The sequence below is a fragment of the Pelobates fuscus genome, chromosome 2 (genome assembly GCF_036172605.1).
Source record: "Pelobates fuscus isolate aPelFus1 chromosome 2, aPelFus1.pri, whole genome shotgun sequence".
Lineage (NCBI taxonomy): Eukaryota > Metazoa > Chordata > Amphibia > Anura > Pelobatidae > Pelobates > Pelobates fuscus.
In genome coordinates this window covers 317,766,602-317,793,036 of record NC_086318.1, presented here as the reverse complement: position 1 = coordinate 317,793,036, position 26,435 = coordinate 317,766,602, and the positions used below count along the sequence as shown (strand labels likewise).

At 38.6% G+C, this 26,435-nt stretch overlaps 1 protein-coding gene across 1 annotated transcript in view; it reads left to right on the top strand.

Annotated features, from left to right (window-relative positions):
* The first annotated feature begins 1,173 nt into the window (after positions 1–1,173).
* Positions 1,174–26,435, top strand: part of FOXO3 (forkhead box O3) — a 124,537-nt gene continuing 99,275 nt past the window's right edge. The window contains exon 1 of the mRNA XM_063443530.1: positions 1,174–2,908. Coding sequence (XP_063299600.1) covers positions 2,342–2,908 — 567 coding nt within the window. The 5' untranslated portion in view covers positions 1,174–2,341. The remainder of the gene's footprint in view (positions 2,909–26,435) is intronic.

Sequence of the window (26,435 nt, the reverse complement as noted above, 5' to 3'; positions counted from 1 at the left end):
GTAAAAGTGACGTTTTTTGCATTTTTCATGCACAAACAGCACTTACACGGACAATATTATTGCTGCAATACTTTTTACTGTTTTGAAACACAAAAATTTGTATTCAACGAAGTCTCCCGAGTACAACAGTAACCCTCATGTACAGGTTTTATGGTGTTTTCAAAAGTTACAGCGTTAAATATAAGGCTTGTGTTTCATTTTTTTCACATTAAAATTCGCCAGATTGCTTACGTTGCCTTTGTGACCCTATGGTAGCCCAAGAATGAAAATTACCCCTATGATGGCATATCATTTGCAATAGTAGACAACCCAGGGTATTGCAAATGGGATATGTCCAGTCTTTTTTAGTAGCCACTTAGTCACAAACACTGGCCAAAATTAGCGTTTTTTTGCATTTTTCACACACAAACAAATACTAACGCTAACGTTGGCCAGTGTTTGTGACCAAATGGCTACTAAAAAAGACTGGACATACCCCATTTGCAATACCTTGGGTTGTCTACTATTGCAAATGGTATGCCATTATGGGTGTAAATTTAATTCCTGGGCTACTATACAGTCAATTTCAAATGTAACACGCTATATTTGACCCTGTAACTTCCCCAAACACCATAAAACCTGTACATAGGGGGTACTGTTTTACACGTGAGACTTTGCTGAATACAAATATGTGTATTTTATTGCAGTAAAAGCAAACAGTATTATGACATTGACTGTTAAAATGTCATGTAGAACTAAAAAATAACAACATTTCTTATTTTCTCCCATTTTTTTCATATTAAATTATGTTTCATAGCTAAATATTTGATATTAAATGAAAGCCCTGTTTCCCCTGAATAAAATTATATATAATAAGGAGGAGGGGGGTGAATTTAATATGAAAGAGGTGAATTACGGTTGGACAGACATCTAGCGCAAATGCCAGGTTTTGTTTACGTTTTGTTTTGTTCACAACGTGTACATTTGGCTCAGTCCTTAAGGGGTTAAGAGGTTAAACAATGAACTGCTCTTGTTATGAGTTAGTTGCTTAGTGAGATAAGGACAGTAAAAGGTTAAGCAGTAAAGGAGCAGCGGGGGTGTGATGGTATTGCAGCAATGAAAGAGTGCCAGTGTGATCCACCTCCCAGGGCTGCCTCCTCCCAGTGGGCAGTGTCTTTGTGCTGTTAGGTTGTGTCCCCCTGCGTGTGCCTCTCAGTGTTACTGTAGCTGGTTGTCAGGAGGAGGAATGAGGCTCTCAGCAGTGCTGTGCAGTGTGACAAGCTCCTGGTAAAAGCCAACATCTCTCAGCTCTGTCACTTTCCAGCCTGCTGCAAAGAGACCAGCAGGAAGAGAAATAATGCACAGAGAAAAGGGCATTTTGCTCCCATCCACCCTCTCCACACATTGATGCTGTTAATGCACCTTCTTGTTGGCAGCTTTCTCTGTCCGGACAGCCAAAGGGGGGGCTTTAAAGGCTACAGCTTGTCTCCATTCTGGGGGATTTATTTACACTGCTTCGGCTGGCTGCTGCTTCTTCACCATTGCAACAGGAAAAAGAAAAGGGACCTGAATGAGGTGTGGGGGGATTGTCAAGATGGCTACAGCAGGAGCAAGGAGGTTATGTGCTTAGTGCCTGATCACAGATACAGACAGGACCTCTCTGCAGACTGGGATATCACAGATTATTCACAAATCTAGAGACCTGGATTTTTGCGAAGAGTTCATTTTTAGGCGAGGAATGGACCTTTAAATCCTGTTGGGATGGTATTTTAACTCTGCTGGATGGGGGATTTCATGACCACATGTGAACTTGCATTTTCAGCCCTTTCTGCACAAGCAGTGTCCTTTTAAAAAAAACAAAAAAAAATCCAGAGTGAGCAGGGGGAGCTCTGTGTATAAAGGGAGCTCTGTGAAGGTCCCCTCTGAGACCAGGGCAAAGGATTGACCTCTCTATATGCAGTGAGTGGAGTTGCATGGATGTCTTTTATCTGCTGCTGGTTGTCTGTGAACGCTGTATATCCCATGCCCTCTGTGGAGAGCTGGGCACTTTAAACAGGCATGGGACCAGTCTGAATATATCTTCCACTGGGGCCAGGGGCACGATTTCCGTATGTGCTGCAAGTGGGCTCAGTGCTGGGGGTTCACACTGTGTACACTAATAGACCGTACCATAATTCATTGGGTGCAGCGTGGGATTTAGTGCATAGCTGGGTATGTGCACCCACTGAAGTGTATTGTATTTTATTTTTAATTCTTCATTTTGTTTTCTGCGTTCACGTTAATTTGTGGATTTTTGTTTCACAGCACAGGGTATACCGTTTCTGACATTTTTGGGTGCTTGAGGTTGGAGGGGTCTGACATTATGGCTGAAGCCTCCCCCTCCTCCTCGGTGTCCCCAATGGGGGATCTGGATATTGACCCGGACTTTGAGCCTCAGAGCCGGCCCCGCTCTTGCACATGGCCCATGCAGAGACCGGACTCGCAGGACAGCCCGGCTAAGCCTAGAAGCGGTGACACTGGGGACTCGTCTTCCATGATCCCGGAGGAAGAGGATGATGAAGAAGAGGTGTCAACAGCTTCCGCGTCTGGAGCCGGAGAGCCTGGAGAGAGAGGCACAGTGGTGCTGGTTACTGGGGGTGAAGCGGGGACCATGACAGTAGTTGCCACTCCGGTTTGTGGTGCGGACCTGGCGCAGGCTACATTGGCTGGGGCAGCAGGATCCCTGAGCGCAGCGGCCGGGCAGCAACAGAGGAAGTGTTCGTCCCGAAGGAATGCATGGGGCAACATGTCCTATGCCGACCTCATCACCAGGGCAATTGAGAGCTCCCAGGACAAGAGGCTTACCCTGTCCCAAATCTATGACTGGATGGTCCGCTCTGTACCCTACTTCAAGGACAAGGGGGACAGCAACAGCTCCGCAGGGTGGAAGGTGAGCCAGGGTTGATCTTGTTAACACCATTATTTTAAAACTACACACTCATATATGTACGTGTGGTCAAATTGTGTATGTCCCACATTGTAAAAGGGCTGTACATCAGACTAGTGTTTAACCACTTTTTAATTAACTTTTTTTCGGGGGGTGGGGGGGTTACTCTTCCAAATGACAACCTTTTATTCTTAAATTGAACACCTGAAGGACCAATGACATTTCAACTGGAATGTCCTTCTGAGTTAGCAATTTCAGCTCCATACAGTACTGGCCCCTTTAAATGAGTGGGACATTCCATTGGTAGCTTTGTTATGACAGGATTATTTTGTCATTGGTCTTAAAGGGGTTAACAAGCGACCCATAGTACCATTATTGTCTCCTATTAATTGGTAAGAAACTATTTATAAAATTAAAACCATGCTGACGTTTACTCGGGGCAACCTGAAATGTACCCCATGCCAACGGGCATACTTTTCAATAGATTGAAACAAACTGTCAATTTATGCCTACAATTTAGGGGTTTCATTGTTAAACTTCACGTTGTTGTGAATGGAAACATCAGATTGCAAAATTTAGACTAAAATGTACAAACTCTGATCCGGAATCAAGAATTTTAAGAATTTGCAATTTTTGCCTAAAATGTCCAATTCCATTATAATTTGTTATTTCGTAAGTAATTCTTGCTGACACCACTGGCCCTCAGTTCCTGCCAAATGGAGCCTATTCTAGCAATTGGCAGGTAAAAAAGAAATAGCTGTTTATATGAATCAGAGCTATTAAGCAGATATAGTATAAATGTTGACACCTAGCTCTAAAATTAGTGTCAGGAAGCAATCTATACCATTGGATTCCCATTTGGTGAATGTAGAAATAGACTGACACGTTGTGCATAGCAGATAAAACAGGTCCAGGATAGTTGCTGAACTGCTGAAAAAGATTGTCATAAACATCAAGTTACGATATAACGTAGCTATTTGCAAATTTGAAATACCCATAACAGATCTGCCATAATCAAATTTTTTAAAAACTCAATATTTACAGGTTTATTCAGAACTGTAATGAATTAAAAATATAAGCAACAATAGCCAATTTGGAAAAGTTCTCCAGCTCCGCTTTAGTGACAGTTTAATTAGTTTAGCCTTACGTTTGCAATTCTGTTTTCAATTCACTGCAGTGTTTAGCGGATGAGCCCCTTAATGTGTTACCATTCGATAAAGGAGTAGCACAGGCCGTCTTTATTTTGGCCGTAGATAAATGCTTATCTAGCATGCGCATATATATATATATATATATATATATATATATATATATATATATATTTGGCTGAATTTAACAGGTGTTCACGATTTAATAGAATTGCAATACAGTTTATGTGTGAAAAACATAACTATCTTATGGTCAGTAATCAACATTGTTTTTCAGAATTATCTCTATTATTCTCATATGACGGCTGTCATGTATCTCTCTTTGTACTCCATAGTCAGTATGACGTAGTAGGTTTGTAGTGCCTGAATTATTTATATGCTGGAAGTGATGATATTTTACATACAGATAAAACAAAACACAAACACTACATTTGTTTGAAATAATGTTAATATAGAAATTATTATATAATAAGAGAACTATATATGTTACACTAAATAAATCTATAGATTGCTCTACGATACGCACATGCTTCCTTGTTTATTTGTAATGAGCGAGCAGCAGACATGTGTATTTGTACTAGTATTGTGTTAGTGGATGTATAGATTGAAGGCGCAGAGCTGACACGCATTCTGTATTGCGAGGATTATAGGCGAACCAGTCAATGTTTCTTTGGCTGCACGTTTCCTCAGCAATTTCGGCCCAAGTTGGTGTTAGAATGTGGACCTATTCATCTATTTGTAGTTAACCATTCTAGTTTTCCAAAGACTGCTTGCTCTGTTTTGTCAAGCAAAGTATGCAGTTTTAAGATCATAGTAAAATACAGATTCCTTGAGGATTAAATGTGTATCTTTCACTTCAAACCTTTCTATGTGTTTTGTAATTCTCAAGAATTTTATATAGTTAGTTGTATGTGGGTAATTCATGTGTACGTGGGTAATTTCATAAAACACTAGTTTTTAGAGTAACCCTTTCTGAAGTGGTGAGCCCCAACCCCAACTTAAAAGAAAAATGCTAAACCTTACTTCTATTCCAGAGCCAAGACCATGTTCTCCATGAAGCCCGATCCTTGTTGGTTGACCTCACTTCCACTTGCCAGAGAGGGAGGTCAGACAGTGTTAAAGGACCACTCATGTCACTTGGACCGCTTCATCTTAATGATTTTAAACCCCGCAATGAAAAACATTGCAGTTTTGTAGAAACTTTTGTTTACATTTTTTTTAACATTGTAGGGTTAAATACACCTCTAGAGGTTCTAGAGGTTCTACTCCCAACAGCTACTAGAGGTGCGTTCTCCTCCAGAACCATGCAAAACTCGGTCTTGGAATCAAATACTTCGGGACTATCAATTCCCTCTAATCCCTGTATGTGCAGTGTTTCAAAGCAAAACACTGAACATACAGACTCCAGGCACCATGACCACTTCAAATCAATGAAGCGGTGAAGGTGCTTGGAGTGACCCTTTAATTTTCTTAAAGAGTGAGCTGAGATTGTTAAAATGTAATCTGAGCACAAACCATGCATTTTATTTTTTGAAAAAGTCTTATTTTGCTGATATTGCAAACAGCCACAAGTATCCAGTCTGAGAATTTATCATTCATTTAAAAAAATTAGTAAACTAAAAGGGACAGTATTGCTTTAAGTAGCTGTATCACCTAAGCATTTCATTTGTATATAAATCACTTTATTACAATTTGCACAACAAATAAATATTAATTAGATGTAATCAAGACATATTAAATGCAGTCTATGCTACATTTTGAAGACATGAGTTTTTTTCGTTATGGAAACAGCTCATAAGAAGTCCATTACAATTTTTAATCCACTATTTTTTAAAACTATTATTTTAGTTATTGTTATATGTTATATGTTATATGTTATTGTTATATGTTAAGCTAAACTATATAATTTAAGCTCTCTATTGTCAGTAACAATAGACGTCATGTACAGCCAGCAGCCAGTTAGAATATGGAATTCCTCGAGTTGAGCTCATTTGCTGTTAGAATTGCATTTTGATACAGATTATCCTAGAAAAATTACACATATTTTAGTGCACTTTACAAGAGTGTGTATTGTTGAGTATTAAAAAGAAATGTAATTTTTTTTAGCACAAATATATCTGCTTTGAAGAAATTTTCCTATTCAGCAAGTGTGGCATAAAATGTAAAAAAAAAAAAATCACTTTAAATTGCCAACAGTTCACATAATAATGAATAACCCTGTTAACTAAAAATTCAATGCAACTTGGCATATTTAGTCACCCTTAGTACAAATTACAGGCAATTTGGGTTATGCAGTCCTTAAATGTGATCATTTTGCTAAGATCAGAACATTCCCTTCTGACACCCTATACAACCTAACTTGTTCCCAGATATACTGTTCCCCCTCTAATCCCGGTTGCCCAGTCGCTGCCTTAAGTCTATACTTGTGTAGGGATAGGTCGGCTCTAGTCTCTCTTCCGAACTCTTCTGGGGTATCCCAGCCTATGGTCGTCATCGCTACAGTTTTGGGGAAAGGGTCAGTGTGTCTTACCTGGGTCTCCCTGACCGGTGGACTTTCGGTGGACCGGGTTTGGGCACGGGTGGTAAGCGGATTGGCTGTGGTTGGTTCGGTAGGTGTGTAAGCGGAGTTGAGTGGCCCCAGATCGTTTCGCAACAGTACCTCCGCTGGCCGATTGTCCATAATCCACAGAGTTTATCAGTTCACATTTTTTTCAAGGATTATGTGTACCAGTAAATGAACTCTTGATAGCCACATGGTCTCCTTTGCAAAATGTTGAGGAAATTCGCAATCAAGTCGACATTATGGAATTCTTGTTAGTACCTTTAAGTACAGATGATCCCCCGTCTCTCAATCACTGCAGCTAATGGCGGCCCTTCCACTCAAATACACCAAAATGTACAAGGCAGCGAGCCCAAGTAAACCTTTCAATAATCCTTTTTCATCATCTATATATAGCATGAAGAGCTTGCATAAAGCATGAAGAGCTTGCGATTCGCCAATGTAACAGCAGTCTGTCTACACGTTCCTTTCTTCAACACTTGAACTAGGCTGTTACATTGGTGAATCTCAAGTTCTTAATGCTGTACGTTGCTGAATTGGTTTTAACCCATACATGGGGAGTAAATGAAGAAAGGAATTTTTAAGGTTTACTTCGTCTCAGCATCACTGCCTTCATTGTATAATTTTGTGTACCAATTCATTGACTAAACTTATTAATTATAAGCTTGCCTATTGACATGTGGTAATTTAATGGAACAGACTAATTAAAACAAACAAACAAACAAACAAATCAAAAACAGTCCCAGGACTGGAAGAGTTTTCTCACTGCAACTCCACTCCTTCAGTGAATTCATCAATACTCATAACGTGTCCAATCAGATGCTTCTCATATACACGTATAGGGACACATGGTGCATTATCTATAAAATTAGTGGCATTGAAACCAATGTTTCTCTATGAGAAGCATTGACTTCCGCTTTGAACCACAGTTCAAAGCAGATGAGGAAGGAAACCTTCCTGGCTGTCTGCTTGACAACCAAGAGGTGTTACTAAGTGTATTTATAAAAGTGCAGATTTCTTTTGAAAAATGCCCTTTTATAAAGTGAGCCCCCAGGAAAATAAAGGTAGTCTCTTACAGCACTTTAGCAAGCTCCAGAAGTGCTTTAGGGGACTGGAGAACTTTATTTCAGTTGGCATCAATTTTTTTCCACAGTGCTTTGTAATAGGCAAAAAAAGCATCATGTCTCGGGTGGCAAAAGGCATTTAGAAATAGAGAGATAAAAATGAGGAAGTTCTGATTTATACACAAAACCAACCATTTGTGTATATATATATATATATATATATATATATATATATATATATATATATATATATATATATATATATATATATATATATATATATATATATATATACCTGTGGTACAGAAATGACACAGTGCCACTTTGTAGGCAAATAATATTACATGCACAGTGTATTAGTCAAAGTTTGTGGAATTGTGTTCATGAAAATGGTTTAAATTGAAGTTTGTTTACATTTCTGTGCTTTTAGTGTTGCTGCAATGCTAAGCATTCTGGGATTAATTCAAGAGCATTGTAGGAATGTACATGTCTGTGTGTGTGAACCCAAATGCACAAGCCAGGAAGTAAATGTCAAAAATATATACATTTTAATGTGTGTGTTTGGTGTTTTCACGAGTGTAAAACACTCTATATAGATTACATTTTATTACGAATTTAAATTATACCCTGTCATCCACAAAACTGTGGATAGCTAGTTTTGTTTCAATTTGACTATAATATTACATTTCCACACTTTTTTTCAAATGTCACTTGGCCTTTAACCCCTTAAGGACACATGACATGTTTGACACGTCATGATTCCCTTTTATTCCAGAAGTTTGGTCCTTAAGGGGTTAAAAGGGTAACCAGCACCTATTGCAAGCACTGAAGGCCTACTTTTGAGTAGTGTCTGGAAAGATAGTTAGCACCTTGGGTCATCTCTGCAAGGTTTTTGTCCTCAGGTTAAGCTTACTTCACGCCTTTTTTTTATTTTATTTTTTGGTTTTGAACATGTGTAATTTTAACTGATTTTGAAAAAGAAAAACAAAATTTGGTAACAATTCCAGGGCACCTCTTACACAGTGGAAATATCCAAAAATGTCTTATTCCTCTTGTGAAACAAACATTACTTTTGTTAATTCTGCTATAACAAATGAGAGATGGGACAAGTGGTGCATTTCTTTTCTAGGTAATTTAGAAATAAACCTGGGAAATTGCATACACAAAATAATTCCCAGGAATTCAGCTCAGAGGTTATGGGATGGAAAAAGGCACAAAGTATTTGGTTGTCAGACATCTAATCGGCTCTTGATGTTCACACATGAACTTTCACTTCTTCCTTAATCTTCTTCAAAGATTCACTCACCACATCGCAGACCTTTTTTTTTTTTTTTTCAATTTATGTTTTTATTAGAATTTGGATATTCATGGTATAGCTTTGCCATAATATACAGGTGATAGTAAGATTTAAGCATCAGTAAAATTACAACAACAACTCAAAATTTTCTGTGCTATAGTATAACGGATGTCGACATGACTAAGTCTACATTTAACGTCAGATTATAATAATAATAACAAACAGCTGTTGGGGATGCATTTGAAAAAGTTTAAGTGGAGATTAGGTGAGTGTTCAGGCGGTGTCGGCTCTTGCGCTATTTGCGCCCCAGCTGGTCATCCATGCGGGGTCCGAGGGCATGCGTGCAGCTACTGTGTGGTGAGGTTTGAGAACGTCTCTTGGTCAATTTCGATATGTACATATGTTTCACCGGACCCAGATTACTATTGGGAGTACGCTGCAACACTGTGTCTCTTTCTTTGGAGTCTGGCCCGTCAGGATCTGGGAGGTGCAGCTGGCAAAGGAATTCCTTTTGGTCGTCTTTAGATGTCAGGGTGAGCGTCTGGTTTCCCCGTGGTACCTCCAGGGATCCATCTGCTCCCCACCTGTATCTGACTCCAGCGTCTCGTAGCTGTTTGGCCGCTTGTGCTAGCTGCCTCCGTTCCGCAAGTACTGCGAATGGTAAGTCCCCATAAAGGGCCACCGTGCTGCCTTCCATTTGCACAGTGCCCAGGTCTCTTGAACGGGACATAATTGCGGAGCGGGTCACCATGTCCTTTGTGACCACTATAGTGTCTCTGGTTGCGTTTTCGGGAGCCGTTGCAGCCTTCCGGATACGAAATGCTGATACTATGGCTGTGGGATCAGTGCCTCCTTTAAGGCCCATTGTAGTCAATAGGCGGTGGATGTAGGGTAGTAATTGCTCTCCTTCTATATTGTCCGGTATCCCCCTGAGGCGTATATTCCGCCTTCTGTGTCGAGTTTCCATTGTGGTAATAGTCCGAGTGAGTTTCTGGACCTGTGAGGAGAGGGTCAGCATTGTGTCTTGGTAGTTTTGTGTCTGCTGGTCCCTTGCTCTTTCTCTAGTTTCCAGTGCTGTGAGCCTTTGCTGGATGTCCCCCACCTCTTTCTGTGTGCTTAGTATATCAGCCTTCCACACCTCTCTCATTTCTTGTAAGAGGTCCCTAATGTCTCTTTTTGTGACAGGGGATGATTCTGCCTCTGATTCTGTGTCAGGGCATGGGGGTTCAGACTCTGCTGTGGGTGAAGTAAGGCTTTCCCTTTCATTTTGGGAATCCTCCTCCTCGCTACTGACTGCGGCCGCCATCTTGGCGGCTGCCTGTGGAGTAGGCCTTGAAAATGATAGCCTAATGTCGGACATTTTGGGTGTCTCTGGCTGGCGACTTTTTTATTTTTTCGCCCCATTTGTGTCTCTGTGCGGGTGGCGTGTGTGTGTGGCCGAATTCGGGAGCCGGTTGTCGGGTAAGTGCTTACTTTAGTCTATGCCGGTACGGAGCTCCACACATTCACGTCTGTTTCTCTCGGCAGTCGGCCACGCCCCCATCACTTCACGCCTTTTTAATCTTTGGATATTATTAATTAAACTGAAATTACAGAGAATTGACAAAACTACAGGTCAAAACAGGCGAGCAATTCACTAGATAAGCTATTTGTTTAATTGTGGCTCATAATTTACAGTTCCTATTGAAACTATACACAGTACCTCGATTAGTGTGATTAAATCCTTTTAAACAAATTAAAAACTCTTAAAGAGGGTGATACAATATTAGGTGGTGTAAGTTGCTATTTTTTTTAAAAACATTTGTAAACATTTTTTTATTATATATGGAAATTATTAAGATTTATTCTTACTTTTAGCACACGTTAGGGCCCAAGTCTTCTCACATCTCTGGATTTTTTTTTCATATTTCTTTGTCTTATGCTGCACATTGCAATGCACAAAGCAATACTATTATTTGATGCTTTAAATCATTTGTAGTCCATACACATGGATTAGTCAAATTACAACTATTTATGGTTCCCTGCTAATCCCAATCTGCCTCCGACACACATCATTAGCTCAGTGTGACCACTCATAACAGCTAATAACTTGCCAGTCTTCTATTAATCATTCATTGCGATGTACGCGTTGTTCACCTAATCTCATTTTTGGTAAATGTTTTCCTCTGTTAAACTGTGCGTGCTTTCCTGTGCTCCATATATTTGATAGTTTACCACATGTAAAAATATATGTTACTAATCTGACAAGCTTTTTTCTGTGCTTCAGTTTGACTAGAAGAAAATTCCATTATTCTTGGTGAATTCAGGGAGCAAAGAATAGTAGTTGTTTTAGTAGAAGCTACATTGTAAAATTCAGCTGCCTCAATACAAAACTCGTATTCCTATGACAATCTGCCTATACAAGAAGCAACACTTTATCAACTTCAGTTTTCTCAGAGCAAATGAGGAACCCCCTAGTCATTGGGGTTGTAAGCTGCATACATCATAAAATGACCTTACTGCATTTTTCAAAAAAAAGTTGTGGCAAATGTTTTATTTCTTTGAAATGTGACTGATATCTCATATTAACAGAATAAATGTATCTGTTAAAAAAATATTCTATTTTCTTGTGTCTTTTGGGCATGTATAGGCAAGAAAGGTAAAATAAAAATCTATGGACCACTAAATTCACCCAGACAAATTCATCTCAATGACATGGTCTGGGAGTAGTGGTATTTTAGTTTTAACCCTGCAATGGTAAAACATTGTCGTTTTTTTTTTTTTTAGAAACTGTGCCGCACAAACTAAGTAAAACTATGTTACGTAATATGGAAGCTCATAGCAAAGCATTGAATTTAACACTTTCCTATGTAAACCATTTAAATGTGCACACAGCACTTGCTCCGCATGTGCATTCGTTTCCAATGTACTTCTGCATAAAGCTTTGGATTGGCATCTATCTTGGCTTCATGCTTAAGAACTGGATGGCGTTGCATGAGACAGAGCAGCTGGCAGTGCCATGGGAGACTCGGCGCTGGAGTAAAATTAAGTTAAAAAAACAATTATTATTTTTATAGCAAATGATGGGGGTGGGGGGAGGGGCAATTGAGGAAGCAATAAAATAGACTGTAAGCTCGTTTGAGCAGGGTGCTCTTCAACCTATCGTTTTTGTAATAGTCCTATTTATAGTTAAAGCCCCCCCTCTTGTAATATTGGAAAGCGCTACGGAATCTATTTGCGCTATATAAATGGCAATAGTAATAATAATAATAATACAGAAGTCCTTTCTGTAAAACAGAGCTCAAAAAGTAAAACATTTCAGTTTTACAGACATGTCTATGATCTACATAATAGCTGTGGACTGCACACAGCACTGTAGGACACATTGCAATGTCTGCAGCATATGCGTGCAGTGGTTAACCCCTTCCTGCTGCTCTAAATAGCTTGTTCTTCCCAACAACTAATTCTGCACTTGCCCATTCTGGGCAGACAAATGGTGGACCTTTTTTTATTAGTTGCAGAGCTAAGTTCTGCAGTTACCAAAAAGTATGTTTCTAAGTTTTTCATAGTTTAGGATTCTATCTCTGTTAGGAAATGCATATCTTTTGCAACAATTATATGCAATCAAATTATAAGCAATTTTGAACACAGACAGGGTTATTTACTAAAGTGAGTTTTCAAACTAAACTGAAAGCGTATTTGAAATTCACTTTGCATTCACTTGGATGTCTCACTTTTGTGAATAACCCTGATAGTTGCCTAGTAATAGATCAATGCAGCTGTTATAAACAGATGGTGATTTATTGTGTAATCATAATCAATGTATTGGGCTTTGTCAAATAGAAAGCAGAAGTGCGTTCTTAGCTTGATTAGCATATATTACAACTCCCCGCCCCCCCCCCAAAAAAACTACAATTACTGTTTAAAAAATAATAATATTCCTCTTTTTGTCTTCCTTTTGTCTTCTTATTTTTGCTCATTTTGTTATTGTTATGTGTATATAAAACTACATATTGTAACTCCAGCACCTGATTGCTCATTACTTTTGTCGTGTTTGCTTGCTTGATGCACTGTGCTCAATAAATATTATATTTCAAACAGAAAATAAGAAGACTCCAACCCCAAACACGAACAATAAATGTAAGACATCACTTGCGTCTGAATGAAGGAGCACATTGATTTGTCCGAGCACATAGATGAAATGTAGTCTCTGGTTAGTTCAGGTCTTGTACGCTGAAGAAATGGTCAACTTTCCTTCTCTTGGGAGATAGAAAGTGCTTGATCATGCTAATAAACTGCAATGATGTGCAAGATGTATTTAGGCACTTTGCAGACCTGTCAAGATATATTCTTTTGGAGTCAATCTCATTTACTATAAGCTAGTCTCGTACACACTCAATATCAGTGTTTTTGTTTTGTGTGTGTTTTTCGTTTTTCTGCTATTATTACTAAACTAGGTTCATTTATTTGCCTCGGTTGTGAAATACTCTACTCTACTAAATGAAACCATAAGAAAAAATAGCTTTTCATGAGAACCATCTTAGCTGTGATGTTTTGCAGACTCGCTAATTATATCATGTTAATTTACATAGTTTCTGAGATGTGTTTCTATTGTTTTTGTACTTTCCACACACCTGTCCATGGCATTATTCATTTTAACTATTTTGACTTTAAATTACAAAATATAATTTGAATACTCACTTTAGTGCATAACCATGAAAATGTACAAATATGCACACCTGGCCAAAAAACATATTCCTCTCTAAACGCTACTTTGTATTTTGTGGGGTTTAGTCGCTAAACAGTGAACAATTGAAAATATCATTTAAAGAATACATGCAAAATAATAAACTAGAATAAGTTGGATAATTTTTCCAACTCGGCTAGTTAGGTTGTAATTTTACCAATTATATATACACATTACATTTTTCCCCAAAATCTTTTTTTTTAGCAGTGGTATATATAGATGTAACAGTGTCACAGATTATCTTGGTGAAATCACACTCCAATATACACCATGTTTCCTGCTATAAAGGTAGGATGTCATCAGTTAAATATTATAAACATTGATCGTTCCTTTTTTAAATAGATTGCAAGCAAAGAGTTTAGTTCTAGCTGATGGCACATGGAACATCGACACTGTTTACAAGGCATGCTAAGCACAATAACCCATATTGTGTATTAGTCTATGGATGACTTCTCCCATTTTGTGATATAATGTTTTCAAGCCTTAACAAGAAAAAATATTACGCTGCCAGCACTCAAATCCCAGCCACTATACTGAGAAAAAAAAGTTTTACTTATGCATTATTTCAAATTCATAGTTGGACGGCAATTGCAGCCTACTCTGTGCCAAGTGTGGACACTTTGTCTAGATAATGCAGATGTGAAACTTACTCCTCATCTGACTGATGGGCCCGGAGGCCTTTGGTACCAGAAGAGCCATGGTTTTGTCTAATGGCTTGAAAGTGGTTTGACAGAAAAGGGGGTGATGAAACCAAAAGACGTCTTAAATCATAACCACTACAATCATTTGTAGTGATGGTGAATGGTGTGCCCGTACTACAAAACACTAAACATTTGCTTCTCTAATATTAAAAATGCATTGTACTTGGTAAGAAAACAACATTGCATTTATTTGTCCTTTAAATTCAATGTCCTCCTCTTCGGCAGTGGAGAGAACCTCAAAGACAGGGACAGGCCCTAGCAGCGGATTCTGCGTTCACCAATAACGAGGTTGTGATAATGACAATGTGCCTCCTATCAGATCAACTGTGAGGAACCAGTCATTGTAAAATGGCAAGTGTCTGCACAGATACATGCCAGTTCTATACTGCTACAGTGACACTTTATTTAAAATTTTGTTTCAAATAGAGCAAAAGTGAGGAAAATGAGTCTTGTTAGAACTGATGACTGGAAGCTACACCACAGAGCTCAGGATGGAAACAGAAGTACAGGTAGTTCCCGACTTTACAAACTAATTGGTTCCGAAGCCTAGTTCATAAAGTGAGAGTTCCTAAAGTGAGAACTAATTTCCCATAGACCGCAATGCAATAAACATGGGTTTCGTTCCTGACCAAGAAGTTTTACCATTGAAAACCTATATAATTAAGTACAAATACAAAATGAAAGCATAGCAAATATATGTTGGCTTTCATTTCTAGATTTCTGTTTCCAACTCTGTCTGTCTATCTGCACTAGTAGAGTTTCAGGTGTACCTTGAGATGGCTGTTCACAGCACCTTCAGGTGAGTACACCATAATACAAAGCAGCCCTAACTACACAAACTGTTCCTAAAACTGCTTCACAAGGTACACTTGTGTAGCCTGGGTCATTATTGCACAAAATAAAAAATAAAAAAACTAATATCCTATTCCCTTTACTGCCTGTCATGAATACAAACCCCAGGTCTTCTGAAATGCAGAGGACAGCACAGTCTCATCATCCTTACTGCCTATCTATTTAATCATGAAGAGCCCATAATGCTCTGCATTATAATAAATAATGACACCCCCTGCACAGTCTGAGATCAATATTCAACAGTTCAAACAATCATGTCACTGAAGGCATGTAAATAATAACCAAACTTGCTCTGAGTCACAATTGTTTGCATTTATAGCCATGGTGTTTTTTTTTGATGATAGAAAAAAACGTAAGTCCTTTAAATTACTGTATAATTCCAGACCTGTTTTCGGGGGCCCCTCTGCCATCCCACACACACAGACAGACATCAATCTCAGCCATACATACACAAACCCGTTTTTTACACTATCCTTTCTCTCTTCTTGTCTTCTCCTGGCTACATATTCATCTTTTCTATGCTCCCAAGTATGCTCCTCGGTCAGCATCCACGGAGCTCTGAAACAAAATGGCGGCACGTCCGGAAAGCGTTCGTAAAGCGGGAGTTCGTAAACCGGGAAATACCTGTATATCCTTCACACCGATCCTAAAATCCTTCTTTTAGCTCTGTATGTCAAACTATGGCAAGTCAGAAGTAATGTGTATAAATTTAAAGATAGGTAAAAGGGAAATAGGGTGAGAAAATAAAAATAATGATGATGTAGGCTAATTTATACAATTATTATTTACCTAAAATAGTTTATGGTTGAATTTTTACAGTTTTTAGTTCAGAAACCATCCTGTTTCTCTAACTATATATATAAAAAAAAAAACACATATAATTAAAATATCTTCATAATGTAATATAATAATAATATATATATATATATTTTTTTAAATTAATTAATTAATTTTTTTTTTTACAAAAATATTCCCAAATTTAAGAAATGTTTCTACTTATTTGAAGTATTCTCCCAGTCTGTCAGAAAAATAATATGTATGAAGTTCACATTTTTCAATTCATACATATTATTTTTATGACAGACTGGCCCAGTCTACTGGGAGAATACATATTATTCACTTTCTGTTTTGCCTGAAAGCTCCTCCCAGAATATGCTCAGTGGTCTCTGAAAAAATTTTCTTCTGGAAATCTTGTCGCAGTTCTTTGTATAATAAACATGTTTTGCTCTTGCTTATAAATTTGAAACCTCTATTTGTGCTACAGGCTTTGTTTATTCCTATTGAACAATAAATTTCAGTCAGATAGCCTTTGTCAAAGTTTGGTGACCTTCGACACAAGTGTCTTCACTCATTGATCAATCTCTCATTCGCAAATCTCTACTAAATCCAGAAACATCACATTTTGATTAGGTTTTATGCTTACTTATTGCAAAGCACACTCATCCATTACCAGCATGCCAAAATATATGATGTAAGTGTAGACATTTGATGATTGACTATGGCATGGATTAAAAAAAAAAAAAAAAAAATTGATTGTGAACTGGAAAATTTTATTTCAAAATCCACTAATGAATTTCTCCAAGTTATTTTACCTACTAATAAATATTTACCTGAAGCTCTTTCTCTACTTCAGTCTCAGACAAAACAACAAAAAACATGCTTCTTCAACAAGCCTTTTTTTCCCATCACCCCATTAACCCCATAAGGACACATGACATGTGTGACATGTCATGATTCCCTTTTATTCCAGAAGTTTGGTCCTTAAGGGGTTAATCCCTATTCCCTCTCTGTGCTATTTTGCTAGTCCAAAATAACACTAATTTGAGTCCATCTTGTGGCTTGCATTTGTTTTGTGGGGAGGCCATGTTTAAGTCCTCTTTGGTTCTTAGAAGTGCTGCATATCTAACAAGACTGTGTGGAATTTTAAAGGCTGAAACCAGTCTTTAATTTGCTTCAGACAAAGAGGATTTAAAGATGGCTGCCCATGTGGAGCAAGGGTAATACAAGAAAGGCACTTAAATAATGTTTTTCTGTATATGCCGGCATTACAAAATAATACACAAAGTTACTATAAGAAATGCAATATTTTATTTTGAATAAAATTATCACAAACTTCTTTTTAAGTGCATTATAAATTCTGCTTTTCTGTAACTAGAAAGATCCGTTCTTCTCCAAGTTTATTAGAATTAGTTCATTAGCAGCTGAAGAGCACTTTATTTTACCCCCTAACATTTACCCCATTAACAGTTAAAATAGTATTAAAATGTCAATGGCTGTTTACATTTGTAGTAGTCAGATGGTTGTGATGGGATTATAAAAGAAAGTTGATGTACAAATGTAAATGTAACATCTATTTGTTTATCTGTCAATGACAAAACATGCTAAAAAGTTTTGTCAACCTCTCCAGTCTGTCATCTCAATATAGTGTTAAACAGCCTATGTCAGCAAGCCACTGTGTCTGCGTCAGCATTGTCACAGAGCCATATGGATGCTAAATTAAAGGACCACTTCCGCTACTAGAGAAGCTTCTGGCTGAGTTAAACTCTCGTCACATTAACTCCTTAAGGACACATGACATGTCTGACATGTCATGATTCCCTTTTATTCCAGAAGTTTGGTCCTTAAGGGGTTAAGCATAAGCCCTCAAAGATTCATTGCTTTTCTAAACTTGGATTTGTTCGCATCTGGTCCTCCTCTATTAGGACCAACTATGGAAGAGGCCATGCCTCATACATCACAGAAGGTGAAGAAGTAAGCAGCTCCGAGGTAGCCTCGTCGCTGAAAAATGTCAAGCATTTAATTTAATATTATTATTTTTTTATATAAAACGGTGGAGAGGCACCTAGAAAACTGGGGACAGTCAAGCGCTAGGAATACAGGTTTGTATTTCTAACGCTTTAGTGTCCCTTTAATGAATGATTTTCAGTACCCGACGAGAAGCTTCAAACCTTAGATTATGATGACGGTAATAGGTTTTTAATGGGTTACAATAAAAGCTAAATGGTTTTCAAAATACAAATACACAATACACTGTGCTTACCAAAGATCTAGCAAATACAAAGATATTTAATTCTTTTTACCTTAACTTGTGATTATGTGACTGGTTTTAGACTCAGAATAAGAATTGCAAACTTAATTTTCAATGTTTATATAATAAACTAATATTTTAAAATTGAGCCATGTGAGATCTGTCATAAAATTCATGTGACACCCATAACACATCTCTCACAAACACAATCCTCACAGCCATAACATGAAAAGCAAACACAACACAAATTACACAGCATTTCTTTTGTTGATAGAAAACCGCAACAGACTTAACTACAAATGCCACACCTAGATTTATCTCTTGAACTTTTGGTTTCCATGCACATGGAAAATGTTGCAAGGACTATCAATGAAAGTTTGGTAATTCCTTAGGATTTTAAGGATCTAAGTATAAAAATGTAACTTCACAGTCAGCATATTAATGTTTGATTTATTCTTAAAGGAACACAAATGGCACGCAGACCACTTAATCTCAATAAAATGGTCTTTGTGCCATACTCAACGTGTTTTAACCCTTCTGCTCAAATAGGCAAATAAAAGTCCACTCTTTCAATCAGATGGTCTCTTACAGACCATCTGAATAGCACAGTGTGGCAGTTTTGCCGCACATGCGCAATAGCTTTCCAATGCTTTCCTAATGGAAAGCATTGGATTGGCTGAGATCATTTATGTTGATGATCTCAGCCAAAGAATCGGAGCAGCACGCCAGAAACCAGCACTGTGAGAAGAAAAAGTAAGTAATCTCATCTTTTTTGCAGCAGGGACCCAGTTACCTAAACGATGACTGAGGCATTATAGCATTAATGCTATAGTGTTCCTTTAACATTTCCAAATCCAATATACAAAACGTGTCAGCGTCCAAATACTTATGGACCTGCACTATATACCACCTGCATTATTCCTTTTGTTAACGTTCCTACAATTGAATACATATAAGAGTGCACATCAGGGCACATTCCTTTAATGTAACAGGGCAATATAAGGCATAATTGTAGGTACAATAATTAGCAACTACAGATTCTATGTCATCCAGTTTTTGTGTACAATACTGTAATGATTAATGTAGTGTTCAAGGTTCTCTCAGTTTCCTGTGCTTCTCTCAAGTTATCAGACATTAATCTATCACTTTTCTGTTCATACAGTGTAGCAGCTGACAGATCAATGACACAAAAAGATATGAGTTTCCATGGTGGATATTTTGAAGGAAATATATTCTAGAAAATATTCTCTACATTAAACGTCTTAGTCCAACATCAGTTCAAAATTCACTTTTCTTCAGTTCTAGTATTCTGGCCTTCCACCTAAGACAGTGATGTCACCAAACACCTAACATAGTCCTCCACTTCATTTTCTAAAGTTAACCAACACTCAGGTGGGGTTTGAATTAAATCCAGTTAGTCTAAATCATAATAGATATACATGACACAAATTAAAAATATATATACATTTAAGTCAAACATAAAATCGGTCATGTGTAGAAGTCACTGGCGTGGTATAAAATATTAATGGAGAGAGATGGGGTGTAATCAAAATAAAAATCTTACTTGCTTTCCTCTCTAATGAGAATGTATTACGATATAATTTGCAAAGCCATACCTCCAAAGTGTTCTATTTAGCGCCCATGTTTTTGGGTCCAAATTCCTCTGTTCCTGTTTTCTATCCTTATGTTCCTCTTTTCCAGGAGCTCCATGTTGTTGGTGTCTTTAAGTGCATGAACACCACAGTATTAATATTCACAGTAATGTGTCTTTAAACTACAATAATTTCAATCTGTGCAATTAAGATACATTGTTATAAATTGCATTTCAGCTATATCAGTTATTAGTAAGTAAGTATAGCCCTGCCCCTGGCCGAATGGAAACGCAGCTGGTTTAAAGTGTCCCTCTTTGTCCATTTGAAAAGCTGTCTTTTAAAGTTGATTTGTACCCCCTGATCTATTATTATTATAATTATTATTGTTATTATTATTGCCATTTATATAGCGCCAACAGATTCCGTAGCACTTTACAATTTTATAAGAGGGGGGATTTAACTATAAATAGGACAACTACAAGAAGACTTACAGGAATGATTGGTTGAAGAGGACCCTGCTCAAACGAGCTTGCAGTCTATTTTATTGCTTCCTCAACTATCTGTTGGTAGTCTTCACATTGCCTTGATGGTGGACAATTCTTAAACTTCTTAATCATATATTAATTCTTTGTGAAAATTTAATAGATACATTTATTAAAGGGAGGTTATAGAAAAATAACTTTATTGTACTGGATGAGGTTTTGAATCATAATTCACAAATGTGCACGACACAGGTGCTGACAGTATATCGATACCCAGCCTAATGCATGATTGCACGTGAATACACATTATATTTACACAACTGCTAATACATACTTTCACACACAATTAAATACATAGACAATTAAATACATATGTACATACGTTTCTAGCAGAATATCTACTGTACTGATTCATAATCTGCACTCTGGGATAGCAGGCATTATCAGTGAGTGTAAAATCTTAAAAAAAAATAACTTACAATTAAAAAAAAAAAAGATTTAGCATATTACAATATAATCCAGTTCAGTCAAGGCAAGACTTGGAAAGCCTTGCAAATATAATGGAGAAACAGATTTATTTTAATACCCCCCCACTGCTTTTTATGCTTTCTGTATGCTGACTGCCAGGTGCAAAAACAGTGCCTATAAGAGTGATGGACAGGGATAGCTAAAGTGGAGGCACCCAGTTGCAGAATAAAGAGGTGTGGATTCTAGACTTTTTTATTTTTCAAACCCAGTGAATACATATTTGTTACATATAGGGATAGTAAACATAATATTCAAAATCCTGAGAAGTGATAGCTCCCCTTTAAGATGGGTTCAGTTGTTTATATGCCAGTCTCTTGCCATCAGCTTTGTAGGATGGGACTTTGCACTTACTAGCAGTTGTTTAAAGGACCACTATAGTGCCCTGAGGGTGCCCCCACCCTCAGGGACCCCCTCCCGCCCGGCTCTGGGGTGAGGAAAGGGTTAAAACTTACCTTTATTCCAGCGCCGGGCGGGGAGCTCTCCTCCTCCTCTCCGCCTCCGATCCTCCCTTTCGGCTGAATGCGCGGCAAGAGCTGCGCGCGCATTCAGCCGGTCGCATAGGAAAGCATTTACAATGCTTTCCTATGGACGCTTGCGTGCTCTCACTGTGATTTTCACAGTGAGAATCACGCAAGCGCCTCTAGCGGCTGTCAGTGAGACAGCCACTAGAGGAAACTGAAACTGCTATGTTTATAATAAAACTGCTATGTTTATAATAAAAAGGGTTAATCCTAGAGGGACCTGGCACCCAGACCACTTCATTAAGCTGAAGTGGTCTGGGTGCCTAGAGTGGTCCTTTAAGTGTTGAAGATCTTGGAAGAACATGATGTCTTTCTAAATCTACTAATACATACTCATTGGCTGCTTAAAAGGTTTTTAACATGTCCTGTGACCTTGGTAGAGAACATAAAACAGTTGTTCACCTAAATATCTGTGAATTCATCTGTGTCAAACAAACAGTCGCAATGATCCAGATTTAATGGCTGCTTAGGTTTTTCCCATCATGAGTACAAACGGTAGCATAGGTCAACCCCCAGTGTCTATCTTTCAGCAGTATCCTTTTAGACAATTCTCAATAAGGGTAATGCAATACACTTTGAAAGGTCTTCATTTCTCCAGTGGAATGAAGGGGAGCCAGTTGAACATGAAGTATGGTTGTGGGAGCATTATTCATGTAAGAGAAGCTCCCATTAGTTCCAATTGTTGTCACATAATGACTACACATGGCTTAGTGGGAAACCAAGAGTTAGTTGTCACATTGTGGCTTTTAATGATTGAGTGGGTTTTAAGGAAAGGAGATGAAAGCCTGTGTTTGTATTTATGCATATCCATCTATCTATGTATATATCGATATACATACATATATACAGAACACACGCGCAGCATTGTCCAGCTATAAGCTAAGAGATGAAAATCTTCTCACTAGTTTATGATAAATATATATATTTTATCATCCATAGTAAACAAATATTCCAGACACCTTACTTTTACTTATTTACTTTACTTATTACAGTGGTTATGGTGCTCAGAAGCTATGGGTATATTACCTCACAATCTGGCGGTCTGTCCGACACCCATAGCCACCTCTTCAGGTGTACCATCATCACTAGGAGATCCCACTTCCTTATTATCTATTCACACCCACTTCCTTGTATGTTGTGCTCACGCTAACAGTTCAGAGCACTGGTAAATTGAACTACATGGCTTTTTTTTTATCCCTATCGCTGGACTATGCACAGGAAGGGGATAGGAAATACCAGAAAGGCAATTAGCCCCCTAAATCTGGGGAGGCAAACTGTATGTCTATTTACACTTCAATTATGTGAGTGCAATAAGTTTAGCGCACATTTCTTTGTGTAAATTATATTACTCTATGTTATGTTTATTTGTATTATAGAAACATTATATTCCCTGCATATATTTTGTATGGTATACCAGTGTGTATATAAGGAAAGCCTGCTGGGAAATTCCTTTTGGGGAAGCTGATAACAATCTATACATAGCAGTTAAAGGACCACTATAGGCACCCAAACCACTTCAGCTCAATGAAGTGGTCTGGGTGCCAGGTCCCTCTAGTGTTAACCCTGCAGCTGTAAACGCTATGTGTATCACTGACAGCTGCTAGAGGCGCTTCCGGGCTTCTCACTGTGAAAATCACAGTGAGAAGACGCTGGACGTCGATAGGAAAGCATTGAGAAATGCTTTCCTATGGGCGGTTTGAATGCGCGCACGGCTCTTTCCGCGCATGCGCATTCTGCACTGATGTCGGCAGGAGGAGAAGAGTTCCCCAGCACCAAGGGAGCCTGGCGCAGGAGAAAGGTAAGTGTTTTACCCCCTTCAGCCCAGCGGCAATGGGACCCTGAGGGTGGGGGGGACCTAGAGACCCTATAGTGCCAGGAAAACAAGTTTGTTTTCCTGGCACTATAGTGGTCCTTTAAGTGTTTTATGTGGCAGTGGGAAAAAATACAATGCTGCAATCAAAATGTAGTTGTACAGTATTTCTTCATAGTTTGGAATGTCCAGGATTTCACAACAGAACTCATTACAGGGCTTTTGAGCTGTCTACATCTACTGAATTCTGGCATCTAACTGCATCCAGTCCCATTCATAGTGCAACACAGAAAGGTTCATAGTCTTGTCCCTGTACACATTACTTTGTAGACAAAGCCTGAACTTTCTATCTTTCTATCCCTATTTTGACACTTGTTGTATAGACAAATAAAGCTCTGCAGAAAATGAAACAGAAAGCCATAGGGACATCCTGAGAGACTTGGAGCGAGAAAAGGCAGATTGTGTAATAATGCATATACAGGAAGCTGGGGAGAGAGACAATGTTGTTACAGACGATCGCCAGCAGTTGTGTGGTCTGAGAATATTTGTCATAAACAAAAACGCATGCTTTAACAGAATTTTGCCTTGTCACATAAAGCCAGCTACTCCAAATCAAAATGTTACAAATGAGTCAACATAATCACCAAGAACATTACTTTTTTATTTTTATATATATATATATATATATTAAAATTATTGTTTTGTATCATCTGCATATTTCAAGTTGGACTTTGAGAAACGCGATAAATTATGTTTCCACAACTTTTCCAGAGTTCACAGTTTGACATGCAAATGAGCACAGAAAGGCATCGTGTTTCAGAATTCATATCTTTCTCACCCATCGCTCCTCCCATACCTCGCCCTTCTGTTGATTCTTACACTGGCTTCCTGTATCCTATAGGTGTCAATTCAAAATACTGACCCTTACCTATAAAGCTTTAAACAACTCTAGCCCCTGTTACATTTCATAACTGATTCATAAATGTGCCCCTTGTTGGTCTCTCCGTTCTGCCGGTGACCTTCTTCTATCCGCTGCTCGCACCCTTACTGCTAACTAGTGCTTGCAGGACTTCTAACAGGCGGCTCCCTTCCTTTGGAACAGCCTGCCTACTCCCATCAGACTCTCCCCTAGTCTTCAATTGTTTAAGAAGTCCCTCAAAACACAAATGTTCAGAAATGCTTATGGACTCCCAGAGTAACTTACCTATACTTATCCATATCTGTCTCTTGCTCCCCTAAAGAGCCACACTCCACTCTCACCTCCAGTTCTGTTACTTTTCCTCCTTGTTTGGTGGCTGTCACCCTTGCTGCCCTATGGTGTTTTTGTACTCCACCTCCTCTAGACTATAAGCTTGTTTGAACAGGGTCTGCATCTACCAATTGTTCCTGTGTCACTGTGCAATTGTCTCATTTATTGTCTCATAATATTGTAAAGAGCTGGGGAATTATTTGGCGCTATATAAATACCAGTAAAGTAATAATACCGCATTTCTACAGATACCGTTAGCAATGGACACTGTTTTAAACACAGCTTTTTGTAAAGCAAAAGCATGTGCCATGATCCGAATATATCAGTAACCAGAAACCAGCCATTGAATGCAGTTTCGAGCCTGTGGGTCTCATCAGCACCTCAGTAACATTGCAACACAGCCAAAATGAAAATAAAAAAATAGATGAAAAAGAACACTATAGCGTTAAACGGCACTGTCACCGTCTGGAGACTTTGAAGAATTTGCAAAGACCCCCAGTTCTGACATTGCTGCTGGGAATCCGGTGGCTGGAGGGGCAGGTAAAGGTAAATTTTGCTTACTTGAACTTGTCCCTCGCAGGCACAGCCATCTTCTTCCTGCCATTCCTTTTAAGGAAACGCCAGGATGTGATGTCACTACTGTAATATTGTGCATGCGCGAGAGTACAGCATTGAGATCTATGGAGAAGACTGCATGATCCTCCACAGACACAGCCAGTTCCCTGCAGCTGTCACTAGTGAAGGCTGGGGGAATGATACTTCTAGACGGCGGTAGATCCGGTCAGTGTCTAAAATTGTCAGGTGGATGTACCTATTTCCTCTTCCTCTCTTGTTCCTGTATTGGAATTTCAGTTCCCCCCCAGCGCTGAGACTTCCTCGGCACTGCCGCCTGGGATTTCTCCGGCTAAGGCATTCTGCATACAGATTATCTGGTCTTGGTGACTTTAGTGCTTATTTAATATAGGTGTGGATCACTGCCACTGAAGTGTCCACTCCTTTCCACCTTCAAGGAAAGTTGAATTATCTTGAATAAATTGACAAAGAGCCCCACATCCCTCAACCCCTTACCAACAAGCAATTTAAAGGATTCCCAGAGTTATGTAACAATGATTATATCTATCATTTCATAATTTTCCTATTGCTGAGATGACCTCTAACCCATGAGACGTATGCGGGTAAAATAGGGTTGGGCAGGCACTGGGGTGAGTGCCAGTGATGCAACTTGTGTTTCACTAATGACAACCAGGAAGGGCAGGCCTGCCCAGAAAAGGATCAAGCCCACCCACAGAATGAGGATGTTTGCCTATTGTAAATGCATGCCCAGCTGTCTGATACCCTCTCAGCCAGCTCCAATGAGGGCAGATCATACATTTAGTCACGCAGAAGTGCTCTCATATCATATTTAAAAACATAACATATTTAGCTACCTTCCTGTTTTACAATGGCTCACACTTACGACCAGGCGTAAGTGCAAGCCGTCGTGGGGATTCCCTGCTCTGGTGCGTTAGTCTGTGTTCGGGGAAACGACGAACGCACCGGAGCAGGAAATCCCTTAACTCCTTACTTACCGACCAATTCGTTCTACGACCGGGTCGTAGGAACGGAACCCAGTTGGTAAGTGAAGAGTGTCTGTATATCGAAATATTACAAAATTAAACTATTTTTCATAATCATACTTGAAAACGAGAGAAATCTCAATGTATCTTTCCTGGTAAAATATTTTATAAATAAATAAATAAATGTTAAGAGTTTATCCACACATATTAAATACTTTGCAAAGTTTATCCAACAATCTTAAATTGAGGCCCAAGTGTTTTACTGCTTCTCATTGGAAGTAGGAGATAAGTGTGATTTAAGATATCATTGCAAAACAATAAAAAAAATGCATCTAATATATTTATTACATGTTTGTTTTCTGATGCCCTTTAGGTGCCTAAAGGGTTCCTTTAACAATACTACTTAACTTGTATAC